The 22,909-nt window shown below is 46.9% G+C and overlaps 2 protein-coding genes across 4 annotated transcripts; one reads left to right on the plus strand and one right to left on the minus strand.

The window, feature by feature from the left end:
• Positions 1-793: 793 nt before the first annotated feature.
• On the minus strand, positions 794-5,441 carry gltpd2b (glycolipid transfer protein domain containing 2b). Of its 2 annotated transcripts, none has more exons than XM_060056627.1 (4): positions 5,188-5,441; positions 2,791-2,849; positions 2,432-2,610; positions 794-1,974 (listed from the first exon to the last, which is right to left on the minus strand). In XM_060056627.1, the coding sequence occupies exons 1-4, from the start codon at positions 5,288-5,290 to the stop codon at positions 1,371-1,373; spliced, it is 945 nt and encodes a 314-aa protein (XP_059912610.1). In that variant the 5' UTR covers positions 5,291-5,441; the 3' UTR covers positions 794-1,370. The 2 variants fall into 2 exon arrangements, with proteins under 2 accessions (XP_059912610.1, XP_059912611.1); XM_060056628.1 differs by having other exon boundaries at positions 2,800-2,849; positions 5,188-5,440.
• Positions 5,442-14,444: 9,003 nt separating this feature from the next.
• Positions 14,445-22,909, plus strand: chrne (cholinergic receptor, nicotinic, epsilon). 2 transcript variants are annotated; one of them, XM_060056622.1, is made up of 12 exons: positions 14,445-14,605; positions 15,009-15,148; positions 15,556-15,600; positions 15,815-15,924; positions 16,387-16,542; positions 17,545-17,645; positions 18,761-18,961; positions 19,637-19,751; positions 20,356-20,470; positions 21,239-21,446; positions 21,725-21,858; positions 21,958-22,909. In XM_060056622.1, the coding sequence occupies exons 1-12, from the start codon at positions 14,542-14,544 to the stop codon at positions 22,129-22,131; spliced, it is 1,563 nt and encodes a 520-aa protein (XP_059912605.1). In that variant the 5' UTR covers positions 14,445-14,541; the 3' UTR covers positions 22,132-22,909. The 2 variants fall into 2 exon arrangements, with proteins under 2 accessions (XP_059912605.1, XP_059912606.1); XM_060056623.1 differs by having other exon boundaries at positions 14,447-14,605; positions 15,012-15,148.

Consider the following 22,909-nt stretch of genomic DNA (forward strand, 5'->3'; position numbering starts at 1 on the left):
GCTCTTTCCCTGACCACAGTTCTGTCTCTAGCTCTATCTCTAGCTCTATCTATAGCTCTGTCTCAAGCTCTGTCCCTGACCACAGAGCTCTAGTATGACTCTATCTATAGCTCTATCTATAGCTCTGTATCTAGCTCTATCTATAGCTCGGTATCTAGCTCTATCTCTGTAGAGGTAGACCAGCACTTTTTTGCTCTATCTCCATATCTAGCTCTGTCCCTGACCAGTGCTCTATCTCTGTCTCTATCTCTATCTCTGTCCCTGCCCCCGCAGCCTTCAGAGTGCCTTGGAAAGCTGGGGCAGGGAAGGAGTCCTGGAGGAGAGGAGATAATCTAGCATTAGAGGTATTTGTGGGTTGAAAATAGTCTGAAAGCACCGGTGGCCGACGGCAGCGGGACACGCCATGCCCGCCCGGTTGAACTCGACGCAGGCCTGCTGTGGTACACGGGCCACCTGACGAGGTTGTCCCAAAAGGACTGATCTGCATTGGCAGTTGTCTCATGTCGTTTATTTTGATGAGAGCAGGTTGATCGTTAAATCTGATTCGATTTTAATATTTCTCATGGACAAATGTTTGCTGACTGAATATAGTGATATGTTTCCATTACACGGTTGGTCTGGCACAGAAACGTAGGGGATATTAATCGCATGTCATAGATCTGATTATCTCTCAAACGTTGCGTAAGTAAAGATTGTGCGTTGTGAAAGCTGATTATACCTGCTGAAGGATAAAGGCTATCACGTGAGATGCATGCTAGCAGTTCAGAGACAATCAATGAGACCAAACTTTACATTGATGATTGTGATTTGTTTTATCTGACAGATCATTTTTTTATTCAAACGTCATAAAAATCTTTTCACAATGTAAAATCTATTATAGAAATATTCTAAGATGGTAACCTTCATAATTTTCACCCAAAAATTAAATAAAATCAGTCTTTTATAAAATATATTTCAATAAATCCATATGTTCCTATTTATAGATAATTTAAGGTAAAAATGCTTAGGTATACTCCAAGTTGGACTGTTTTCAATGATTAATTCATATAAATAAATTATAGTTTTCTTTCAGCAAACTTTCTTTTCAATATATATAAAATATTAAGACAGTGTGTCCACCTCACATAAGGAGGTAATGTCGAGTGCAGAGGAATGTTACAATTGAAACGTAAATACGTCTAGGGTATTAGTTGATTGTTCCCGCTACAGTTTGGTTGGGAAGAAAACAAGTCTGGGGTGGTAAACCCTGTATTTGGCAGAAGGTCCTCAAATGAAGTAGTCAGCAGGCGGTAGAACCTGGCGTGGGGGGGTCGCCTACCACGGAAGCTGCGGTTAGTCTCTTACTCTCTCTGCTGCCTGGCCCCGGGGCACTAGGGCAGGTCCAGCATCAGGTTGTCCTCCAGGATCCCCTGAGTCCTGTCGTACACCTGCGCGATGGCCGCCACGACGCGGAGCAGCAGTCTGCTCAGCTCCTCCTGGTTCTGGACGCAGACCAGCCGGTAGAAGAAGCCGCGCTCCGGCAGCGCGATGAAGGCCAGCTCGGCGGCGCGCCGGACGAACCAGGTGTGGTGGTGCGCCAGCGTGCTCTGGTAGGCCTCGCGGCACAGCTCCGACGGGCTCCGCAGGCGGCCGCTGGTGCCGCTGGCCGGCGTCTCGGCCAGCTTCTCCAGGAAGAGCCGGAGCCAGTCCAGGGCGCGGTGCAGGCGGAGCAGGGTGCGGCAGCCCGAGTCGCTGGTCTGATGGAAGTCCACCAGGCCGCTCTGCAGCTCCACGTGGATCATGGAGCGCACCGAGCGGTAGGCGCGGCGGTCGTCGGCCCCCGAGGTGCCGGCGAACCGGGCCGGCGGGTTGTCCGGACGGAGCTCGGCCTCCGGACCCTCCTCTGCCGCCAGGGCCAGCTGGCGGATCAGGGTGGTCTTGGTCTCGATCTCGTTGGATATTAACCCGACCATAGGGCCGAGAGCCTCCATGAACCTACAAGACAGAACCAACCGGGTCAGACACTCTACAACCTCCTCGAACCGACAACACAGAACCAACCGGGTCAGACACTCTACAACCTCCTCGAACCGACAACACAGAACCAACCAACAGGTAAGACACTTACCTTCCTGTTCAAGGTTTAAATCCAGTTTACCAGGTAAAAAGGTTCTCTCGGTTTTCTAAGAGTGAACCAATTTCAGAAGCAGAATTGATACTTTATTAACCCCCGTGCGGAAAGGATTTCTCTGCATTTGAGCCATCCTAGCCTGCTAGGAGCAGTGGGCTTCCCGCCGGTTACACAGTGTAGTGCCCGGGGTCAAACTCCTAGCTTTTGTGCCTTGCCTTTGTTACAGGCAGTTTTGGCCCTGCTCTCTGGCCGTGTTCTCTTAACACGCTTAACACGTCTTAACACGTTTTTCATGCTGTGCTTTTGTGTGCGTGTTCCCACCTGACCAGCTCATCCCAGCTGGAGAGATACGGCTGCAGCATGATGTCCGAGCGCGAGGCCGAGGCATCCTGCAGGTGAGAGAGCAGGGCGGACACCTGGAAGGTCTGGCCCGGACACCCCTCCTGTCGCAACGGGCCCTCTGCCTCCCCAGCCCCACTTCTGTTGGTCAACTGGTTGAGCTGGAAACGAGAGGCCGAGAGAGGGGAGACACAGAGAAAGGGGAGGGAGAAAGAGCATTAGCAAGTGAAGGGGGGAGGCCGAGAGACACTGGAGTCAAACCAACAGCTTTGAGTCAGGAAAGAAACGCCAAGAGAAATCTGCTCTTCAATGAAGGGAGCATACTTTGAGAAGTCTCTTACATTGTTTACCTGGTTGTAACTCTTCAAGCAGGAGTCCCAGTGGTAGTCCAGGCCTCCCTCTGTAGGAAACAAGTCAACAAGGGAAGCGGGGGGTCAGAAGAGATAGCAGGAATCCAATATGCTTCCAAAAGAAGCAGATGTAAATATAGTATATCCCCTAAGTGTTTGCAGTGCAGGATGCTACAACCTGTGGACTTGCGAGCACAGTCTTCCAGCATTGACAATGTATTATTATATATAGATCTCTTTTAATACCGATTTTAAAATGAAAAGTTTATCCAAATAATACAATATTGCAGTTACTACTTTATCTGTTGAATTATAAAGAGGAAATCTAAATGCACCCATATGGTTTTAAGAATAATAAATTGATTTAGACATAAGATACGTGATTATGTGTTGCATAAACATGTTAAACATTAAAAAAAAAAGCAACCACCCTATAAAGGTAAAGACCTCCATTTTGAGTGTTTAAAGCAAGCAATATATGCAGAATCTACATTTTCGATAATCCATTCATTTGAAACTCCTCATAGGACCTCTCGGGTAATCCATTGCTATTTTCCAATAATTATACCGCAAACACAAACCTCTCACCTCTTTATCTTTGGGATTGTGTGGACAAAGCAACGCAGCCAAGATGTTAAACGGCAGGCTGTCAAACAGCAAAGACTCTGGAGCGTGTGAACTACAGACCTCTGACTCATTGTTATTTATTTTGCTGGGTTGCTGGGAAAATTAGTACTTTAGAATTTGGTACAATAACCAAATGAGCTGTGGGCCCTCAACCGATATGGAAACTATCTCTATTGTCAAAGAAGTTTAGAATGAAACAAGAGTCATCCGTTTGTATAGATGGATTGGATTGGAAGAAACACACACACAAATTGCATCCACAAATGCAGTAGGCTTGATGGCATCAACTATAACCGTTCAAGCTATGTGCCAGATAATCCTGTATTGTTTTAAGATATCTTGAGAGAGAGAAACTAAGGCACAAATAACCAGATTTTTGAGGACAGAACCTGCATTTTAGTTCCGGTCGTTCTCGGCAGCGAGCACAGATCCTTCTCGATTCTGCAGGAGATGACTAGATACAGGTGGACTTTAGCATCATATCTACAATCGATTGGTTACGTTTGTTCCCAGTCTTGTTGCTATCAACTGCCGGCTGACATTGCATGCCCTTGTCAGTCCCAATCTTGTCACTGCTATCTGTAACCCTGTTAGTATCTAGTTCTGAAAGGTTCTACAGAAATCATTACTGGCCGTAAGACATGCCTGCAGCTTTGTTCTCATTCTTTGAAGTGTGTTGGTCTTCTGTTCTGCTGTTCATTGCAGTCACAAATTCTCATTGATTTGATCCATTGGACTACATGAACAGTATGATTTGTTGTACCGTGTGGATGCGGTCATATGTTGTACCATGTGAATGATTCTGTATTTCATTGTGCCTGTAGGGATTATGAGACTTAATGAGGCGATAGAGCTGTTGTTTGTTAAATACCTGTAGCCATTCAGCATTTTAGGTGCTAAACCTGAGTTTCCAGACTAGGGCCTGCCTTCATACCATACCCATGACTCAAACCATCACAGTTTCTGTTTAAGCCTCTGAGATTGCAATGATAATCAATCCCTTTGACAGTATCTTCATCTTATATGAAGGGTATCCACAATGGATTCCATCCCTATCAGTTATCAGTGCATTTCAAATAATATCCTCATTCTTCATGAATGACTAAATGTTTATTGGACATTCAACTCTTCAAATTAGTCAGTCAGTATGCAAAGGTCCTCTCCAAATCTGGTATGACTTAAACCTGTCATTGTCTGAATAACACCGGGATTCCGGCTCAATCCCAGCTCAGTGTGCAGACGTACACTGCTCTTTAAGGACAATTATTTCACCACAATGCTCCTCACACATGACACAAATTAAATGATAGCATCAGGGTTTAAAATATGAATTCCTCTGCCAATGAATGATAGACATTGTCAGTAAGAAAAACACCTCACAAACAAACAGCACACAGTGATGCTGGCTATCATGGATCTGTGAGCCGCTCAGCCCACCACGCGCTAAAACCCCACTAGTTCCTGGAGCCGAACATGTGACACATTCCCAACCTACACTCAATACACTCCAGGCAGAGAAGCCTTGAGCAGATGCACAGCGCTGACACACTCAATCACTCACTCCCTCGCACACACGGACGTGAACACGGACACGGACACACAAAAGACAAGGATGCACAAAACAAACGAGACCCCCCCGTACACACAGGAACACGTGCCGGTTACCCCTGTATGGGGGGTTATAGGGGTGGGGGGCTGTGTGTGGGGGGGGGGGGAGGGGGGTGGTGGGGTTGGGGGGTCGGTGGTCGGGGGAGTACTCACGTAGCCACAAGCAGCCGAGGAACATCAGCAGAATGACGATCGCGGCGGCAGCCTTGCTCTTCACACCCATGTCCTCGCTCTCCTCTCCCTGCCGCGGCTGCATTCAGTCCCCCTCCGATCCCTTCTCCTTCTCTCTCTCTCTCTCTCTCTCTCTCCGTCTCCTTATCTGGCTCTGTTCTGTGTGTGTATGTGTGTGTGTCTCTCTCTCTCTCTCTCTCTCTCTCTCTCTCTCTCTCTCTCTCTCTCTCTCTCTCTCTCTCTCTCTCTCTCTCTCTCTCTCTCTCTCTCTCTCCCTCCCTCTCTCTCTGGTTTCACATCAGATTTCCTGGAGTTCCTTGCACTGGCTGTCACACCACAATTACTCCGGATTGGTCCCCGGCTTCAAACCCACCCCACTCTACCGTCCCCCCGCCACCCAGACTCCACCAGCCCTCCTCTACCCCCCCCACCCCCCCCCCCTTTTCCTCTCACGTCTCTCGCTGTTACTCCTCCCCGATTCTCAGCGACATACGCACATGTGGTCCCACACGGTCACTCACCACACTCACACGCAGACAGACGCAAAAAGGAAGAAGAAGGGAATAGTTGTTTCCTTCTCCTTCTGAATGAAGAAGCCCAGGAGACCCAACCCTCCCCCCGCTGGGTCTGCACTTGCAGCTTCTCCTTTTTATTCCTACTTTTTGGTTGATGATTGTCGTTGTCATTCATTGATTGATTGTCTTCTATCTATAAACACACACACACACACACACACACACACTCACTCACTCACTCACTCACTCACTCACTCACTCACTCACTCACTCACTCACTCACTCACTCACTCACTCACTCTTGCTTGTTTGTCCTGGATTTTGCTGAGTTGCTCAACGCGAGGGTTCAGAGATTACCGCCGCTGGCTGATACTGGGGAACACCAGCCCTTGTCCTGAAAACTGGTAACCCCCTTTGCCTTGAAACATCTCCAATATATACCAGTTATATGGCTGGCCAGAGTAAACACTTGGTCTTGCTTCTCCTCCCACTCTCACCCCTGGCTTTCCCCCTCCCTCTCCCCTCTCTCTCTATCTCTCTCAGGGTTTCTCTTTCCCATAAACACACACACACACACACGGACACGCACACGCACACGCACACAGACACACACACAAACTCACACAGACCCCAAAATGGACTGCCACAGTAAACGCTCACGTCCCAAATGCACATCTGCCCGGATCTGGGGCTGAGGGGACAAAGGGGCTGCCGAGTTGAGTTGTGTAAGAACAAGCATGGTCGAAGGCGAGGGTAGGGGCGCACCCGTCTCCCTGAGAACCCCAGCTATTGATCTGTTTGTCCTCTCCAGTAACCCGTGTGTTATCTGCCTGCAGGGTCGTGTCAGGGCAACACGGGTCGGACACACTCTGGGACCCACCGGGCGGTCCGAGGAACCAGAGACAACATCAACAAGTCATGGCTGTTAATGAACGATGGAGTCTACGCTGCTGTGCTGCTCTTCTCTCCCACGGCGGCGGTCGGCGGTCGCCGTAGCACGTCCGCTAACCCCCCCCCCCCCCCCCCCCCCCTTCCGCTCTGTCCAACAGAGTCTGCATCTCTGTATCTCTGAGTATCTCTCCTTCCCTCCCTCCTTATCTCTCTCTTTCTCGCGAATCCTCTCTCCATGACTTCTCTATTTCAAGTTCACAAAGAATCTGTATATCTCCATCTCTATCTCTCTATCTCTCTATCTATCTATCTATCTATCTATCTATCTATCTATCTATCTATCTATCTATCTATCTCGTGCTGATGTGAAACAAGAGAAACCCAGAGGACTCCTATTGAGCGACGTTGTTGTGAGTGCAATGTTTTTTTATGATGCCACCGTCACGGCTTCGATAGACACAGCGGTGCACGGGGGACCTTTGCACTGCCAAAATCTCCATATGCAGGTCTAAAGTCTGCCTCGTCGTTGGCTGAATGAAGGCTGGACTCCAAAGGGTGGTCCCTCCCCCCTCCCAACCACTCTGTGTGTGCGTGTCTGTGTGTGTGTGTGTGTGTGTGTGTGTGTGTGTGTGTGTGTGTGTGTGTGTGATCAGCGCAGAGGAGACCCCGGTTGATGTGCTGTTTTGTTTTTTTGCTGTGGGAGCCGTTGGGGGAGGGGGCCGCCGACGCTGATCCGAACGGAACAATCCCGAGCACATGTGTGCTCATGAGGCGCGAGGCTCCCTACAATGGTGGTGAGGAGGGGCGAGGCCAGGGGAGAGGGAAAGCAGGGCCATTCATCAGGGGAGGGGGGGAGGGGGCGGAGGAGGGGCCTCTGGTCATGGGGTCTTCCTTACGCCTTTTTTCCCCCACATTTTTTTATTTCCACGCCGCAGACCAAAGGTGACGTCTGAATCGAGCGGGGAGACGGTAGAGAAGGAACACAACCAAACCATGTGAGGGACATGTGACCCTGTTTGGAATATTTGTCTGCACAAAGCTCGCCACACACACTCTCAGTAATCTGGAGAATCAGCGGGAGCACTGTGGGGCGAAGTAGGCTTATTAAACTGTTGCCATTTGAAACAGTTGGCCCGGGGTGACCTGTCGTACACGACTGCCCTTCAGATGCTGACTAGCACTAGCTGAATGGCACTTTGTGTAGGCTGCTGAATATTACATTTGTGTTGTTGTACGTGTGTTTCTATAGCAGAACATTGTTTATCCTACAAGTTCAGTAATTCCAAGTTTGCTCTCAGGGCTTTGCGACAGACATGAACAGCGTTGCTGGTGTCTGTCCAGTGGTCACATGGGCAGTGATTCAGTGCTACTTCCTGTGGCGGACACATCCCTTCCTTCCCCATTTCCTTCATTAATTGCCAGAAAGATTGTACCAAATTTTCCGCATGGCTCTTCGTTGCCAGGTGCAGAGTGCCTGAGGTCAGGTGTTTTGATGTCCGTCTTACATTTACATTCAGGGGATTTTGCTGACGCTGTCATTCACACATTTACACACCGACGGTGGAGTTAACCACGCAGGGCGACAGGCAGCTCATCAGGAGCAGTCAGGGTGTGGCGTCTTGCTCAGGGACTGCTTGACACTCAGCTTGGAGGAGCCGGGTATCGAACTAGCAGCCTTCTGGTTACCAGTCAACCCTCTCTTCCTCCTGAGCTACTGTCGCCACCAGGAGTTTGAGATGAAGGTCTTGAACTCCGGGAGGATTACTCAGGGAGATGGGGTTGGCCATGAGCATCCCTTCACCACCAGCTCATATACGTTAGATGGGATAGGATCTCTTTAATCTCTCTCTGTGTTTGGGCGTTGGTGACCTTAAGTGGACGGGGAAAGGGGAGTAGCGTGGAACCAGTCGGCCGGATCAGTCGAGCCCTCAGCAGGGTGTGGCAAGAGGCAGGGCAGAGAGTCTATTTGTGTTCCTATGTTGTGTCGTCCCTTTCAACTCTAGGGTGTGGGCGTGTGCACCAAGGAACACAGCCCGTCGTTGTAAGCTGCAAGCGGCCATCGCCGGAACACACTTTTGAAGTTACAAATGGCCGAGGGGTTGGTGATCAGTAACTGATGTTACGTGCTTTCCGTAGAACTGATTCCACTGCTTCACCCACCATGATACATGATACATACTCAGTCCTTTATTTGGGCTTAGTTGCACTGGGCGGAGTTCAGAGATCAGAGCCAGGGAAGGGGTGCAGGCAAGAAGCAGTCTTGCCTAGTTGCGTCCACACAGTAGCTCAGGAGGCAGAGCGGGTTGGCTGGTAACCGGAAAGTTGAGTGTCGAGGTGCCCCAGAGCAAGACGCCTCGACCTAACTGCTCTGGGCAGAGATGTGTGGCATCCCCTTTCTGTATAAGCTATAGAAAGGAATCATGGCGGTAACCATTACTCCCGAGGAGACTCGACTTCCTTTCCTTTTCTTCCCTGAAGGCAAGATTGAGACTGGGATCAATGTGAGTTGACACATCATGCGATGTGTTCAACTGTTTAGCGGTCTTAAACACTTCTGAGTTTTTTGACGATTCTCATTTGGCGGTCAGTTGCAGCAACGGTTCAAAAGGTGCAACACAGTCTGCTGTTTCAGGTGAAACTTGTGGTAGTTATTATTGAGGCCCATAAATGCCCTTTAGAGATGTGTGCAGGACGAGATGCTCCATGGTGTGAAAGAGGACAGAACCTTGCTGGCTCAGTCCGAACTCCTCCTGGGGAACCAGGATCAGAGTTTCCGTTGTCCGGTAACTACTGGTCATTGACTGGAAAAAACAGAATGACCGAAAATTCTAAATGATTCCAGTCAAAATTAACAATGGAAATAATTCTCTGCACAATTTGAATTGTGTTTAAATATGCTATAGTGGTCATTTGTTTAGCCAATTCATGTAAAACAATGCGGGTTTTGATTGACCCGACCCGCAGGCCGGGTCGGGCCGATATTTCCCACAGAAATATTATAGGCCTTTATTACACGGGTCTTCTCAATGCCGTGGAACTCTACGTTCACTTGCATGGGTATTAAGTAGTCCGGTAACTTGTCAACCCCAGCGTCTTCGGTTGCTAAGCGACGTCAACGTCTTTGGCGGACTATTTCTCTACTGATAAATAGATAAATAAATAAATAAATTGTAAAAATACACACCATGTGAAGTTATTTTTTGTTTTGGCAAGTAGCCGTGTAATAAGCGGGATAATGTATAGAACGTCGCCAGTCATTATCAAAAATAAGCCCCTTCAGGGCGAAGCAAGACACCTCCGCTGCGCGTCGGTAGGCCTAAGTAATAAATGTGTACAAAGTTACACATGTATAAAAAATTAATTCGAGTTGAAATCGGGGTCGGGCTCATAATTACAGTTAATGTGTCCGGCCGGGATGGGCTCGGACAGAACGTGAACAGGCTCGGGTCAGGCCGGGCTTGATTTTCTGGGACCGATCTAAATACGTTAAAATGAAACCTTCAAGGTCACATGACCGGCACCAATTTTTTCTAACGGAAACACTGACCAGGATGTAACCTAGCATTTTGGCTAACTCCGGCATGCTAGCTTCTTGTACTTTCACACTGATGTTTATTATGCTCTATCCCAATCAATAACTAAACCTTGACGGCACCGCTCATAGTTTTGCCAGGTGTGTCTTCATCAGCTCCAGTTAAAATACTATCATCCTAATAACATCTGGTTCCCGATGTCACTGGTAGTACTGCTTCCATGGCGCGATGCCATGGAAGCAGTGAGCACTTCACATGCCAAGCACCAATCTGGTGCACTGATACAGGTCTTTTGTGGAGTTATAGAAATTTCCAGTATGCGTCTTCCATCTACATTTGCCGGTACGCCTGAGCAAGATCAATCTTTGAACATTGCTCTTCACATGGCAGTTATGCAAAGATGCATGGGAATTGCTTAGGACTGATCTCAACAAAACAGTTTGCCATCAGTCTTCTCTACTTGAGCCTGGTGAAACTTAGGCTTGGCAGCATGAAAAATGGTAAATGGACTGCATTTATGTAGCACACAAACCAGTGGCCACTAAAAGCGCTGTACAATATCTCCTAATACTTACCTACTCACATATTCACATATCGACAGAGTTGTCAACCATGCAAGGCGACAACCAGCTCGTCGGGAGCAGTTAGGGTTAGCTGCTTTGCTTAGGGACACCTCGACACTCTACGAGGAGGTGAGGTGACTAGGAGGAGCCGGGGATCAAACTAGCAATCTTCCGGTTACCAACCTGCTCTACCTTCTGCAACAAATGCCGCCCCATCCTTGAGTATGATCTGTGCTTTCACTTGTTTTATGTGTCTATTCCGTCTTGGGACACAGGTCTAGCCAGTATCTGCGTTAGCCCCTAGATGCTCTGTAGAGGGGCTTGCCTTTATTGACTGCCAGTTAGGGTCAACGCTCCACAGCCATCCCGGTCCAAATATGGGCACACCTCCATTTGTCAACACACATATTTTTCAAAGACTTTTGCTTTAGCCATAGGAGATATTTTCTCCTCTTTCTTCATTTCCTCCATCAGTGGGATATGAGTCATTTTCACATTTAGGATGGTTTTCACAACGTCTTTGTGAGTATTTACAAAGAGTGGGGTAGATCTGGTATCTAAATCCATTCGTAGTGTTACTCCCTCTACCTCTTCCTTCTAGGTTTAACCAATATGATTTAACGGTCCGTCTTTATAGAATGGAGTTTAAAACATGACAACTCTTCTCACATTCTCCATCACTTATGTCTCTTTCAGTGAAATTATGTACATTTATATCACATCTTCCTATTTTCTTTGTTTATAATTTATCATTATTATGCTTAGATTAGAACATTTTCAGAATGTGTCCTTTGATATTACAGCGTCCACTGTCTTTATCTTTGAACCGCCAATCAGCGGAGTCACGTGTCTCTTTCCCACACCGAAAGCATGGCTGCCTGTGATATGTCAAGTCGTCTGGTGAAAAACGTTTTCCCCGAGCAACTCCTCTCATTTTACCTTTCCTTTGTACCTCATTTGCATATGACGCTGATGATTTCCATTTACTGAGCAGTCTCGTTTCAGATCCTTCTTTGTCATAATCCGCGTCTGCGGGTTCTCGCTGTTCAGCCTGCAGATGAGACTGTCACGCAGCGGCATCTGACGACTCCGCGTATTACGGCCCCGCCCACACAGAATGCCCTGCCAACTCTGTTCAGCGATTCTGCAGTCTGCACCTCGATGGGCTTCATTCTCTTGCTCATCTCTTTGTCTTTCACTTCGTTGGCCGAGTATTGAAGCTAGTCTCGCTGCTTGTCTAATCTCTGTCTCGCACAGGCTTTTAAAACGGTCCTATCGTCCTAGACATCCAGGTATTGTTACCAAGACCTACTTTGTATTCACTTTATCACCGCAGGCAAATTAACTAAAATCTTCCTCATTCTTCTGCAACAATAAAGAGCGGGTGATATCCACAATACTCGTATCTTACTATTATGTGTATTTGCCTCGGTAACAACAGCATGCATTATGACAGACGCCGAGATAAAGTAGCTTATCTTTACTATTCTGCGCCAAGTTCAATCACACGGGGGAACGCATCAGTGTCGGTAGCAAATATCACTCCATTAATACCCGATATAAAGTAGTATCGATTTTATTCATTTGTATCCCACGTACATAATACTGACACATTTACATTATATAATAGACCATCTTCCTTGGAATCAGCATATATGTCTATATATCACATAGGCCTATATAGCCTAGTAGAAAATACACTATTTACGAAAATAATATATAGGCCTATATAGCCTACCTGTTCAGTCAACGTCGGAAGGGCAATTTTCATATTGTATTAATTATCGGCTATTATATTATTATTATATTCGATTCGTTCAACGTCTCTCTCTCTCTCTCTCTCTCTCTCTCTCTCTCTCTCTCTCTCTCTCTCTCTCTCTCTCTCTCTCTCTCTCTCTCTCTCTCTCTCTCTCTCTCTCTCTCTCTCTCTCTCTCTCTCTCTCTATTTAGGCTTATTTATTTAAAATGTAATTTGTCATTGGTTATGTCGGCTATATGATATTTGGCTGACTTACATGTTTAGTACACCGATATATTTGAATAAAAAAGAAAAGAGGGAGAGACAAGCGCCGCTTGGATGATATCCTCGGCGTCACGTGGCGACAAGGATGCCAGTACGGAACATAAACAAACGAAACGACTACAAGAATGCTGTCTACGCTGAGGCATGAATAAAGAAATGAACCTAAACCACTCCAAGACATAACGGAGCATACTATGTACAGCTGCATTCTCCCTACTCGACAAATATCTGTAGAGACGATTATTGGAAACAAATTTATTGCCACGTTGATGTTTTCATTCTACAAATCCTTGATAAATAGCAGGTAAATTAGCGTGTTAGAATTTACGTATCCAAACACAACACAACAAAGAATACGTTTTTTCAGAAGTTTAAATTGAGTTATAAATAAACTCAGCGCTCCTCTGCCAACCGCCAAACACATAACCAGCATTCTTGAGTTTCAATTTACTTCCAAGGAGATCATCTCCATTTCACTAACATAGGCTACTATAATTAGAGGTACATCAAACCTTACGAAACCCAAATGTCACTAGGGGCGAACAGGCTAAATTACAGGTTAAAGGTAGGACTGGTCGATATATGCAAACTGTTTCCGAAAAAATGAATGAGCTGTTTAAATGGTCACACACACACACACACACACACACACACACACACACACACACACACACACACACACACACACACACACACACACACACACACACACACACACACACACACACACACACACAGAAATTCTGTCTTGGTGCAAGACTCATCCATGGTGCCCTGCAAGACGCTGTATATGTTATTACCCAGGATGCATTTCAGCGGAATGGAACCAAGAAGTCCCAGTCAGCTGTTCACCTTGGACAGTTGCACAGTTACACACACTCTCTCGTTCTCTCTCTCTCTCTTGTCTCACACACACACACACACACACACACACACACACACACACACACACACACACACACACACACACACACACATACACACACACACACACACACACACACACACACACATTCTCTCGCTCTCTCACCTGTCACACACACACATGCACACACACACACACACATTCTCTCTCTGTCTCCCAGCATTCTTACGCACTTCATTTAGGATTGAGATATATACCGTACATACACACACACACACACACACACACACACACACACACACACACACACACACACACATACATACATACATACATACATACACACACACACACACACACACACACACACACACACACACACACACACACAAAAACAGAGCAATCTGAAAATTCATCATCACTTTCAACCTGTGCCGCCCGGGGTTATAGTGGGCTCTGTTGAAAGATTAGGGCTGTAAAACGACCCTTATAGCTCCGGTGCAGACCCTCCAAGCGGGCCCACTGTAGACCATTGTAGATCTGGACGTTGTTGTCCTGTTGACAGGTGTCTCTATCACAACACGCGTCGTCTCACACTCTCTGCCCGCCACTCCTCGACCGCAATCGTGCGTAATCGTGATCATGATGATTATCGAGCAGGGCCCGCGGTGCGACGTATTAAAAGCTAAGTGCTTCCCGGCTGCTGTGTAACCGGAGCTGGGCCGAGCGACAGCTGGGAGAGACAGACGAAGGCCCCGCAGGATCGGGGGGCTGGAGGGGCCTCGGGGTGGGGGGGGGGGCGGCGGGGGGGGATGGGGGGGTGCTGGAGAGGCCTTGGGGAGGGTTGGGGGGGGGGGGCTCTGCGACGGCCGGAGAGAGCGGGGGGCAAGGCTTGTCGGAAATAACCTCTGCTTTACTCGGGGTCTCGCTACAACTACACGACACGATGGCCGGGCGGCTCTCTGGGATACTCTCTGTGCTGGTCGTGCTCGGGGTGTCGCTTTTACACAGTAAGTTCATTCAAACCCCCCTTTACTTTGTTCTAGTCTTTGCATTTTAGTTCTCCGCTAGCTGTGTGGTGTGTCGGGTAAGGGTTAGTGTGTGTCTGGTGGCTAACCACGGGGGATTTGCTGCTTAATGATACCGACCAGATACAAAAAGACACCACACACTTCAACGTATCTAGCAGCAGGGTAACTGCATAAGAAGTTCAGATTGGGCCTTTTTCCAACACCTAAAGACTGGGCAAGTTCCCACTGGCGACAGGAGCACATTTATTTGATTGGATTGAATCAAAACACGCATGCAGGCGATATACACACACACGCACATGCTGTACACTCAGCCAGACACTCTCTGGTACACACATCCAAACGCACACACCTCCTGAAGGTGGTCTTGTGTGTCTCCCAGCAGGGGTGGATGGTAACGAGGAGGTGGAGTTGATCCGAGACCTGTTCAAAAGCTACGTCAAGCATATCCGACCCGTGGAGAAACCAGAGGATAAAGTGCAGGTCCAGATTAAACTCACCCTCACCAACCTCATCTCCCTGGTAAGAGCCCCGCTCATGGGCAGAACCTTATCTAAACAAGCCTTCGGGTAAATCGTAACTTTGTTTGTTCATCCAAAATCGATCAAAATCCAAGGGTTGAAAAAGCTGTGCAGGTGGTGTATTTACTTCAGGTCAAATAACTCTGGTATTTTATTAAGCAGACGTCATAAGCAAAGCAACTAGAATGAATTTGACTTCAGTTTGATGATGTCAAGTTGATGATTGTCCTGATTGCACACAAGCATAGGACAGATGGAACCATCAACCCACTGCTCCCTTTTTAAGTATTTGTCATCATCCACATTATTTTCAGTAGATGTTTTCTTCCTCAAAGACCCCAAACTGTGGTTTCGAGTCCACAGAGTGTGTTGTGTGACTTTGTTTCTTTGCTTTATTTATTTTTTCAGAATGAAAAGGAGGAGACTCTGACGACCAACGTGTGGATTGAGATTGTGCGTCTTCACAAGTGTTCTATTTGCATGGTTGATTGACATGTGTATTTCAGCATTGTTGCGCAGCTGTAAAATAGTGACACTGGGGCGCTCTGTCCCAACGGTGGGATTCTGATTCATGCTTTCTATAAGCGCTTGTTTTGTTTGTTATATTTACCTCAGAGGTGACAAACTCCCTCTCTCTCTCTCTCCCTCTCCAATGTCACCTACACAGCAATGGACTGATTATCGCCTCTCCTGGGACCCGACTAAATATTATGGGATAGAAATTATCCGTGTACCCTACCACACAGTGTGGCTCCCCGACATTGTCCTTGAGAACAAGTAAGCCTGCATGCATGTGGGTGTGGAGGCGTGAATGTGTGAATGTGTACATGGCAGCATGAACGTATGTGTGTGTGTGTGTGTGTGTGTGTGTGTGTGTGTGTGTGTGTGTGTGTGTGTGTGTGTGTGTGTGTGTGTGTGTCTGTGTGTGTGTGTGTGTGTGTGTGTCCGTATGCATGTTTGTGTGTGGATGCATAGGCGTGTGTGTTTCTTCATTCCTGTTTGTGCGTGTATGTGAGTGCATAGGTGTGTGGGAGTGCGTGCACTCACATCAGTCTGTGAGTTGAGGTCCTTTCATGTCTGCCCTCAATCTCTCCTTCATGAAACTTTCTCTAATAATAATATAATTTCATTTTAATACATTTTATGTTCACATTCAGGGCTCGTTCCATCGGTTTTGTGCCAAAACAGAGAAGAGTTGTGACTTTAATCTTAATACTTTGTCTCTCCTATCATTTGCAGCATCGACGGCAAGTTTGACGTGGCGTACTACGCCAATGTGTTGATCTCCTCCAGCGGCTGGATGTACTGGCTGCCCCCGGCCATCTACCGCAGCACCTGCGCAATAGAGATCACCTTCTTCCCCTTTGACTATCAGAACTGCACCCTGGTGTTCAGGTAGGATAGAGGGACAGACTGGATACAAACTCTGTAATTTCACTAGTAAAGCTGCAGCCTGGTGTTCAGGTACGACAGAGGGACAGATTTGATACGAGCTCTGTCATTCCACTATCAGAACTGCAGCCTGGTATGTAGGAACGGTAGAGGGACAGACTTGATAGTGCACTTGACTGTATCGAGTGTAGCAATCACTCACTCAATCAATCGCTGAAATCAATAACTGTAGTGACTGAATGGAGTGATCGAATCCAGTGATTTAGAGAATCTTGTAATCGATTGTAACTACTGATTGATTGATTCCAGCGATTGAGGGATTTCAGTGATTAAGTGAAGTCATTGGTTCAAGGAATCCAGTGATCGGGTGAATTCATTGATTGAGTGGATACAATGATGGGGTGGATTCAGTGGTTGTGTGAATTCAGTGAGTGAATTCAGTGACTGGGTGAATCTAGTGGTTGAGTGAATCCAGTGATTAAGCGAATGAGGCCCTGTTTACACGACGAAGCTTATGGGTGAAAACGACACAATATTTTATCAGATGTGCCTTTCGTTTAGACGGCAACGGCGTTTTCAGGGCTTAAAAGCGCAAAAAAGTGAAACCACCCTCCAGAGTGATAATCTTAAAAACGCTCCACCGTTGCGTTTCTGTCTCAAGGGTTAACAACGCTAAAGGGTGCTCTGATTTGCTCACGCTGGTTCCCGTCGCGGACGCGTATATGTCACATCCATGTGCAGTATAGGCAAACAAGCCACCTGGTGTGCATACTCCATTGAATTTCAGACACGTTTGCGTCTACGTACGCAGACAGATTTCCCCCCAAAGACGTCTAAATGCGTGATAAAAAGGGAGAACGCAACACCACTTTTGTGTTTTCTGTCAAGATCGTCTCCGTCTAAATTGAGCCAGAGTGCATCCTATGATTGAGTGAATCCAATGATTGAGTGAATCCAGATTGTTATTTGTTACTCTGTTAGAAATAAACATTTGTTCCCCTGCAGGTCCCAAACGTACACGGCCAATGAGCTAGATATTATCCTGGCCGTCGCGGAAACCGGGGAGACTATTGAATGGGTGGACATCGACCCTGAGGCCTTCACAGGTGCACCAATCAAAACCAACACAAATACCCTCTCATGCACGCAAGCAGGACCTCTCGCTCACAAACACTCACTCAGACCATGTCTGTGTCTGTATGCGTCTGGCAGTCTGCCACGTTAGCTATTAGTTTCACCTAGGGAGCTGGCATCTTTTGTTGGCACTGCCCTCTTGTGTCCTGCCTTTGTGCGATGCCCTCATGAAGGATGAGCCTGTAAGGGATACCAATGAAAGGCTTTGAGATTTACGCCTTTTTTACGACTTCAACATTAGAACAGTGAGCGGGCTGAGAGCTCTTAACGCTGAAGGGATCCAACAGTGCGCCTTAACAGCTGTGCCCGTGTCAGTTCACATGTTTGTGGACGGCTCAAAACACGGAGACCTTTCCATTACTAATGGGACTGAGGTATGATGATGTAATGCATCATTTACACTGCTGACACTACTTCCATGGTACTAATACTACTACTAATAATACTAATAAATACTAATGATACTAATAATACTATTAATAATTCTAATAGCTAATAATAAATAGGTAAAAGTAGAAGAAGGGCGGGGGGGAGGATGGCTGCTTAGCAAAGGAAGGTTCCCAAGAAGTTGGTCCCGGAGTTACAAACTATGGTCATTAACATGGCACTGAAAGGATCATAGGAACGCTGTTGATATTATGAAAAGGAATAACATGAAGAAGGTATTACAATATTTTTCCTACAAATGAAGGGCAGGGCTACGCCCAAAGACCATATTATCACTTTTCTTTTGCTTTTTTTCCCAATCTGGGATCAATAAAGTATTATCCTATTCTTTATTCGAAGCAATATAGAGTGCATTTTAGATACATTTCATTACTATTTGACACATCCTAATCCTTAAACACTACCACAATTCTGGCCTCATCGCGCTGACGCTTTTATCCAAAGCGACCTATAACCATTCACACACACACATTCACACCCCGACGGCGAAGTCAACCAGGGAGGGCTAGGCTAGGAGGAGACGGGGATTGAACTAGCAACCTTCCGGTTAACAGTCAACCCTCCCTCCCTCCTGAGCTACTGCTGCCCACTGCCGTCCTCCTCACTAACCTCCACCATTTTGTCCCCGCTCCGCCTTTAGAGAATGGCGAGTGGGCCATCGTGCATCGGCCGGCCAGGAAGCGCATCGACAAGCGCTACAGCCCCGAGGACCTGGAGTACCAGGAGATCTACTACAACCTGATCATCAAGAGGAAGCCCCTCTTCTACATCATCAACGTCATCCTGCCCTGCTCGCTCATCTCCTCGCTGGTCGTCCTGGCCTACTTCCTGCCCGCTCAGGGTCAGTCCTACCAGCAGCAGCAGCCGCAAGTGGTGCAGTCGTTACAGGACAACACCCGTCTGGGAGATCAAACTGTCGTAATTGGTCTCTCATGGCTTCCCTCAAACATCCGTTCTCAATATAATTGATCAATCAATTCTGCCTAAGAGCATTTAGCATGGGCGCGCCTTCCACGATTTTAACAATAACACAACAACAACAGCACCATGGCCCTTTGATGTTTATGTGTCAACATGGTCCAACCTTTCACAGATTCTCACGCGGAAACACAGTTGTTAAACACATGGGTAAATGAGAACTCTCTTATATTAGAAAGTCTGTGTGACATTTCCCTTGAAGGTGGCTCCTCTACCATATATATTATAGAAGCTTTAAGAGCTTTATGTTTTTTCAGGAACACTGGTCATGGCACAAGCCGTTGCCGAGCTGTCTAATTTAGTTTTATGCCAGAACGCTGTGATTGTGACGGTAGGACAGTCCCAGAACCCTACACTCATGCAGCAGTCAGTGCTGTTTTTACCTTTCATCCCGTTCTTGGCCTATACTGTCTGTGCCACTATCACAACGCAGGTGGTTTTGTTGAATAGAGCCACGATGATAGACAAAGCTGTCTGACAACATGTAGGCCACTAACATTGATCCCCTCCTTGACTCTCTGTCCTGGGCTCTCTACAGCCGGTGGACAGAAGCTGACGGTTTCCATCTCTGTGCTGCTCGCCCAGACTGTCTTCCTCTTCCTCATCCAGCAGAAGGTCCCAGAGACATCGCTGTCCGTTCCTCTCATTGGCAAGTGAGTCAGCGTGTGTGTGTGTGTCTTTGAGCTGGTGGTAGGGTTAGACATGTATAATGTTGCAGATTCAAACTCCTGGGCTATTTAAAACAATTTAATATACTGTAATATAAGGACCTTTAATCCAAATCTTTCTGACTAATCGTCATGAATAAACCAAGCAGGGATACAATTTTTATTCTGGTTTTCCCCGGACCAGGGTTTATTCATGCTTGTTCATGGATTAATAGATTTTTATTCTCATTTTTATATGTTTTGAGCTGAGCCAATAGCTGAAAGCTCAACTAGCTAATGCTCTAACCAAGTAGGCACCACGCCTTAAAGCGACCAGCAGGGTCCATTCTGACCTGCGGCCCACCATGTTTTATCTTCCCTCTTTCCACCCCCTTTCTTAATTGTCTTCCTGGTCCCAATAACCCATGAAGTGTGTGTTGGTGCGAGCGTGTGCCTATAATGTAGCAGTGGAACAGTGATAAACTGTGAGGGAGACAATGGTGCATGTATCAATCCAATCTGCCATCGTTTGGCTTCACACTACACATCCTCCACACGCTATGGCTGTTATCTCCTCAAACACCCCCTTCTTAATGTTCTCCCCCTTCAGGTATATTATCTTCGTCATGTGCGTCACCACACTTATCGCGACCAACCAAATCGTGGTGCTCAACTTTTCCCTGCGGAGTCCCAGCACTCACACCATGTCCCAAACCATCAAGCACGTATGTATATCAAACACCACACTACGCCCAAACCATCAAGCACGTATGTATATCAAACACCACACTACGCCCAAACCATCAAGCACGTATGTATATCAAACACCACACTACGCCCAAACCATCAAGCACGTATGTATATCAAACACCACACTACGCCCAAACCATCAAGCACGTATGTATATCAAACACCACACTACGCCCAAACCATCAAGCACTTATGTGTATCAAACATTCACACCATGTCCCAAACCATCAAGCACGTATGTATATCAAACACCACACTACGCCCAAACCATCAAGCACGTACGTATATCAAACACCTCACTACGCCCAAACCATCAAGCACGTATGTATATCAAACACCACACTACGCCCAAACCATCAAGCACGTATGTATATCAAACACCACACTACGCCCAAACCATCAAGCACGTATGTATATCAAACACCTCACTACGCCCAAACCATCAAGCACGTACGTATATCAAACACCTCACTATGCCCAAACCATCAAGCACTTATGTGTATCAAACATTCACACCATGTCCCAAACCATCAAGCACTTATGTATATCAAATGTATATCAAAACCAACCACACACACACACACGCACGCACACGCGCACGCACACACACACGCCATAAAACACGAATATAGACCAAACACACTCAACGTGAATCAAAACACATTGCTCTAAAGGAGAACGATTGTGCTCTGCCAATCAACTGCTCTCTGTGTGTGCGCTGCGGTTTGTCTTGTTTTGTTCAGGTTTTCCTAGAGCTTGTCCCCCGGTTCCTGGGCATGGCTCCGCTGGTGGACGACACGGAGGTGCAGGGGGAGGTGAACGGCGTGAGGGAGCGCAGAAGGAGCTCCTTCGGCCTGATGCAGCGGGCAGAGGAGTACGTGCTGAAGCAGCCGCGCAGCGAGATGCTGTTCGACAAGCAGAAGGAGAGGCACGGCCTCACGCGCTCCTTCGGTACGAGACTCCTGCTCTGAGGAGCACTGCTGACGCTGGACCCGATGCGTCACAATTTTCAATCTAAATGTAGCTTTGTAAATGTAGTTTTATTTAATAATTGTATTAAGTATGATACCATGTAGGAAAATCCTTTATTTTTTAAGATTTCACTGCTAATATCAACAAATTGCATCAAACCAGTAGCTTGGGCCTCTGTGCTGCTATTAGTACAGACTGATACTACTGTACTAGGCTTCTGTTGGTCACTGTGGTTGATCGGTCCCTCCCCCGTCCAGAGGAACCTATAGATGTCAGCAGCACGGCTAACCTGTACAAAAGCTTGGCCAAAGCTGCGCCGGAGATCAAACAATGCGTGGACGCCTGCAACTTTATCGCTGAGAGCAAAAGACAGCAGAACGACATTGGATCGGTGAGTGACCCTGTGCCCCCCTACCGTCCAACCCGAATCCAGACAAGAAATGTCCGGCTTCCTCAAGCCTTTCTTCTCCTTCTCTGATTCTCCAAACAGGAAATGGAGAGCTGGGTGCTGATCGGCAAGATGGTGGACAAGGTGTGCTTCTGGGTGGCCATACTCCTCTTCAGTCTGGGCACGGTGGCCATCTTCTTCACCGGCCACTTCAACAGTGTGCCAGAGTTTCCGTTTCCTGGACAAACCAAAAAATTTGTACCGGGGGAATCTTAAACAAACAACCAGGGCAGAACATTCAGCACACTTTAAACCATGCAAATGGTGACCTCACCGGTGCCCTCTGTAGAGGCAGCTAGTCTCGATACCTGGTCGCTCGGCCGTCCATCCAGAGCCCAGCTGAGTCCGTGTACCAAGGTTTGTTTTGATTCATTTTTGTATTCTCTTGTAACCAGTTCTGAGGGTTCAAATGTCAGGGGGGCTATGTGTGTTAGCACCTGGCGTGTCATTGCCAGAGGTGCTCCTTTTGGAAACGAGGTCGCCTGATAAGAGTCATGAGCCTTACAGCAACCTATTGGTACAGCCCATCTCGACAGGGACTGTGGAGTCTGGTAAAAAGAAGTGCTATTTTTCTAAAATTTGTATTCCATTGTATAGTATTACACATTATACACACTATATCTGATGGAGATGTTTGGATGTGTATTAGTTGCCCCATGATCTTCTAGGTCTTCTATGATAACCAGTCAAAAAGAACACCAAGTGGGTGTATAGGGAATAAAGTAGTACACAATACTTGATGAAGTAAAAAAGCTTTTTTTTATTGAAAATGTGCAATATGAGATCATCATTTCCTAAAACCGACTAATGTTTCATTGGTCAGTTTTGTGGTTTATTTTGTGTGATGTTATGTTTTAGCAGCATAGAGTTGACTGAGCGAGTACTTGAAATTGAAACAACTTTAAGCAACACATTTATAAAAAACATAATTTATTCTAAGTGAACCTGATGCTTTTGCATGTATACCTTTTGAATAAAACATAATTTAATGTTA

Source organism: Gadus macrocephalus, chromosome 7, assembly GCF_031168955.1.
Source record: "Gadus macrocephalus chromosome 7, ASM3116895v1".
Taxonomy (NCBI): domain Eukaryota; kingdom Metazoa; phylum Chordata; class Actinopteri; order Gadiformes; family Gadidae; genus Gadus; species Gadus macrocephalus.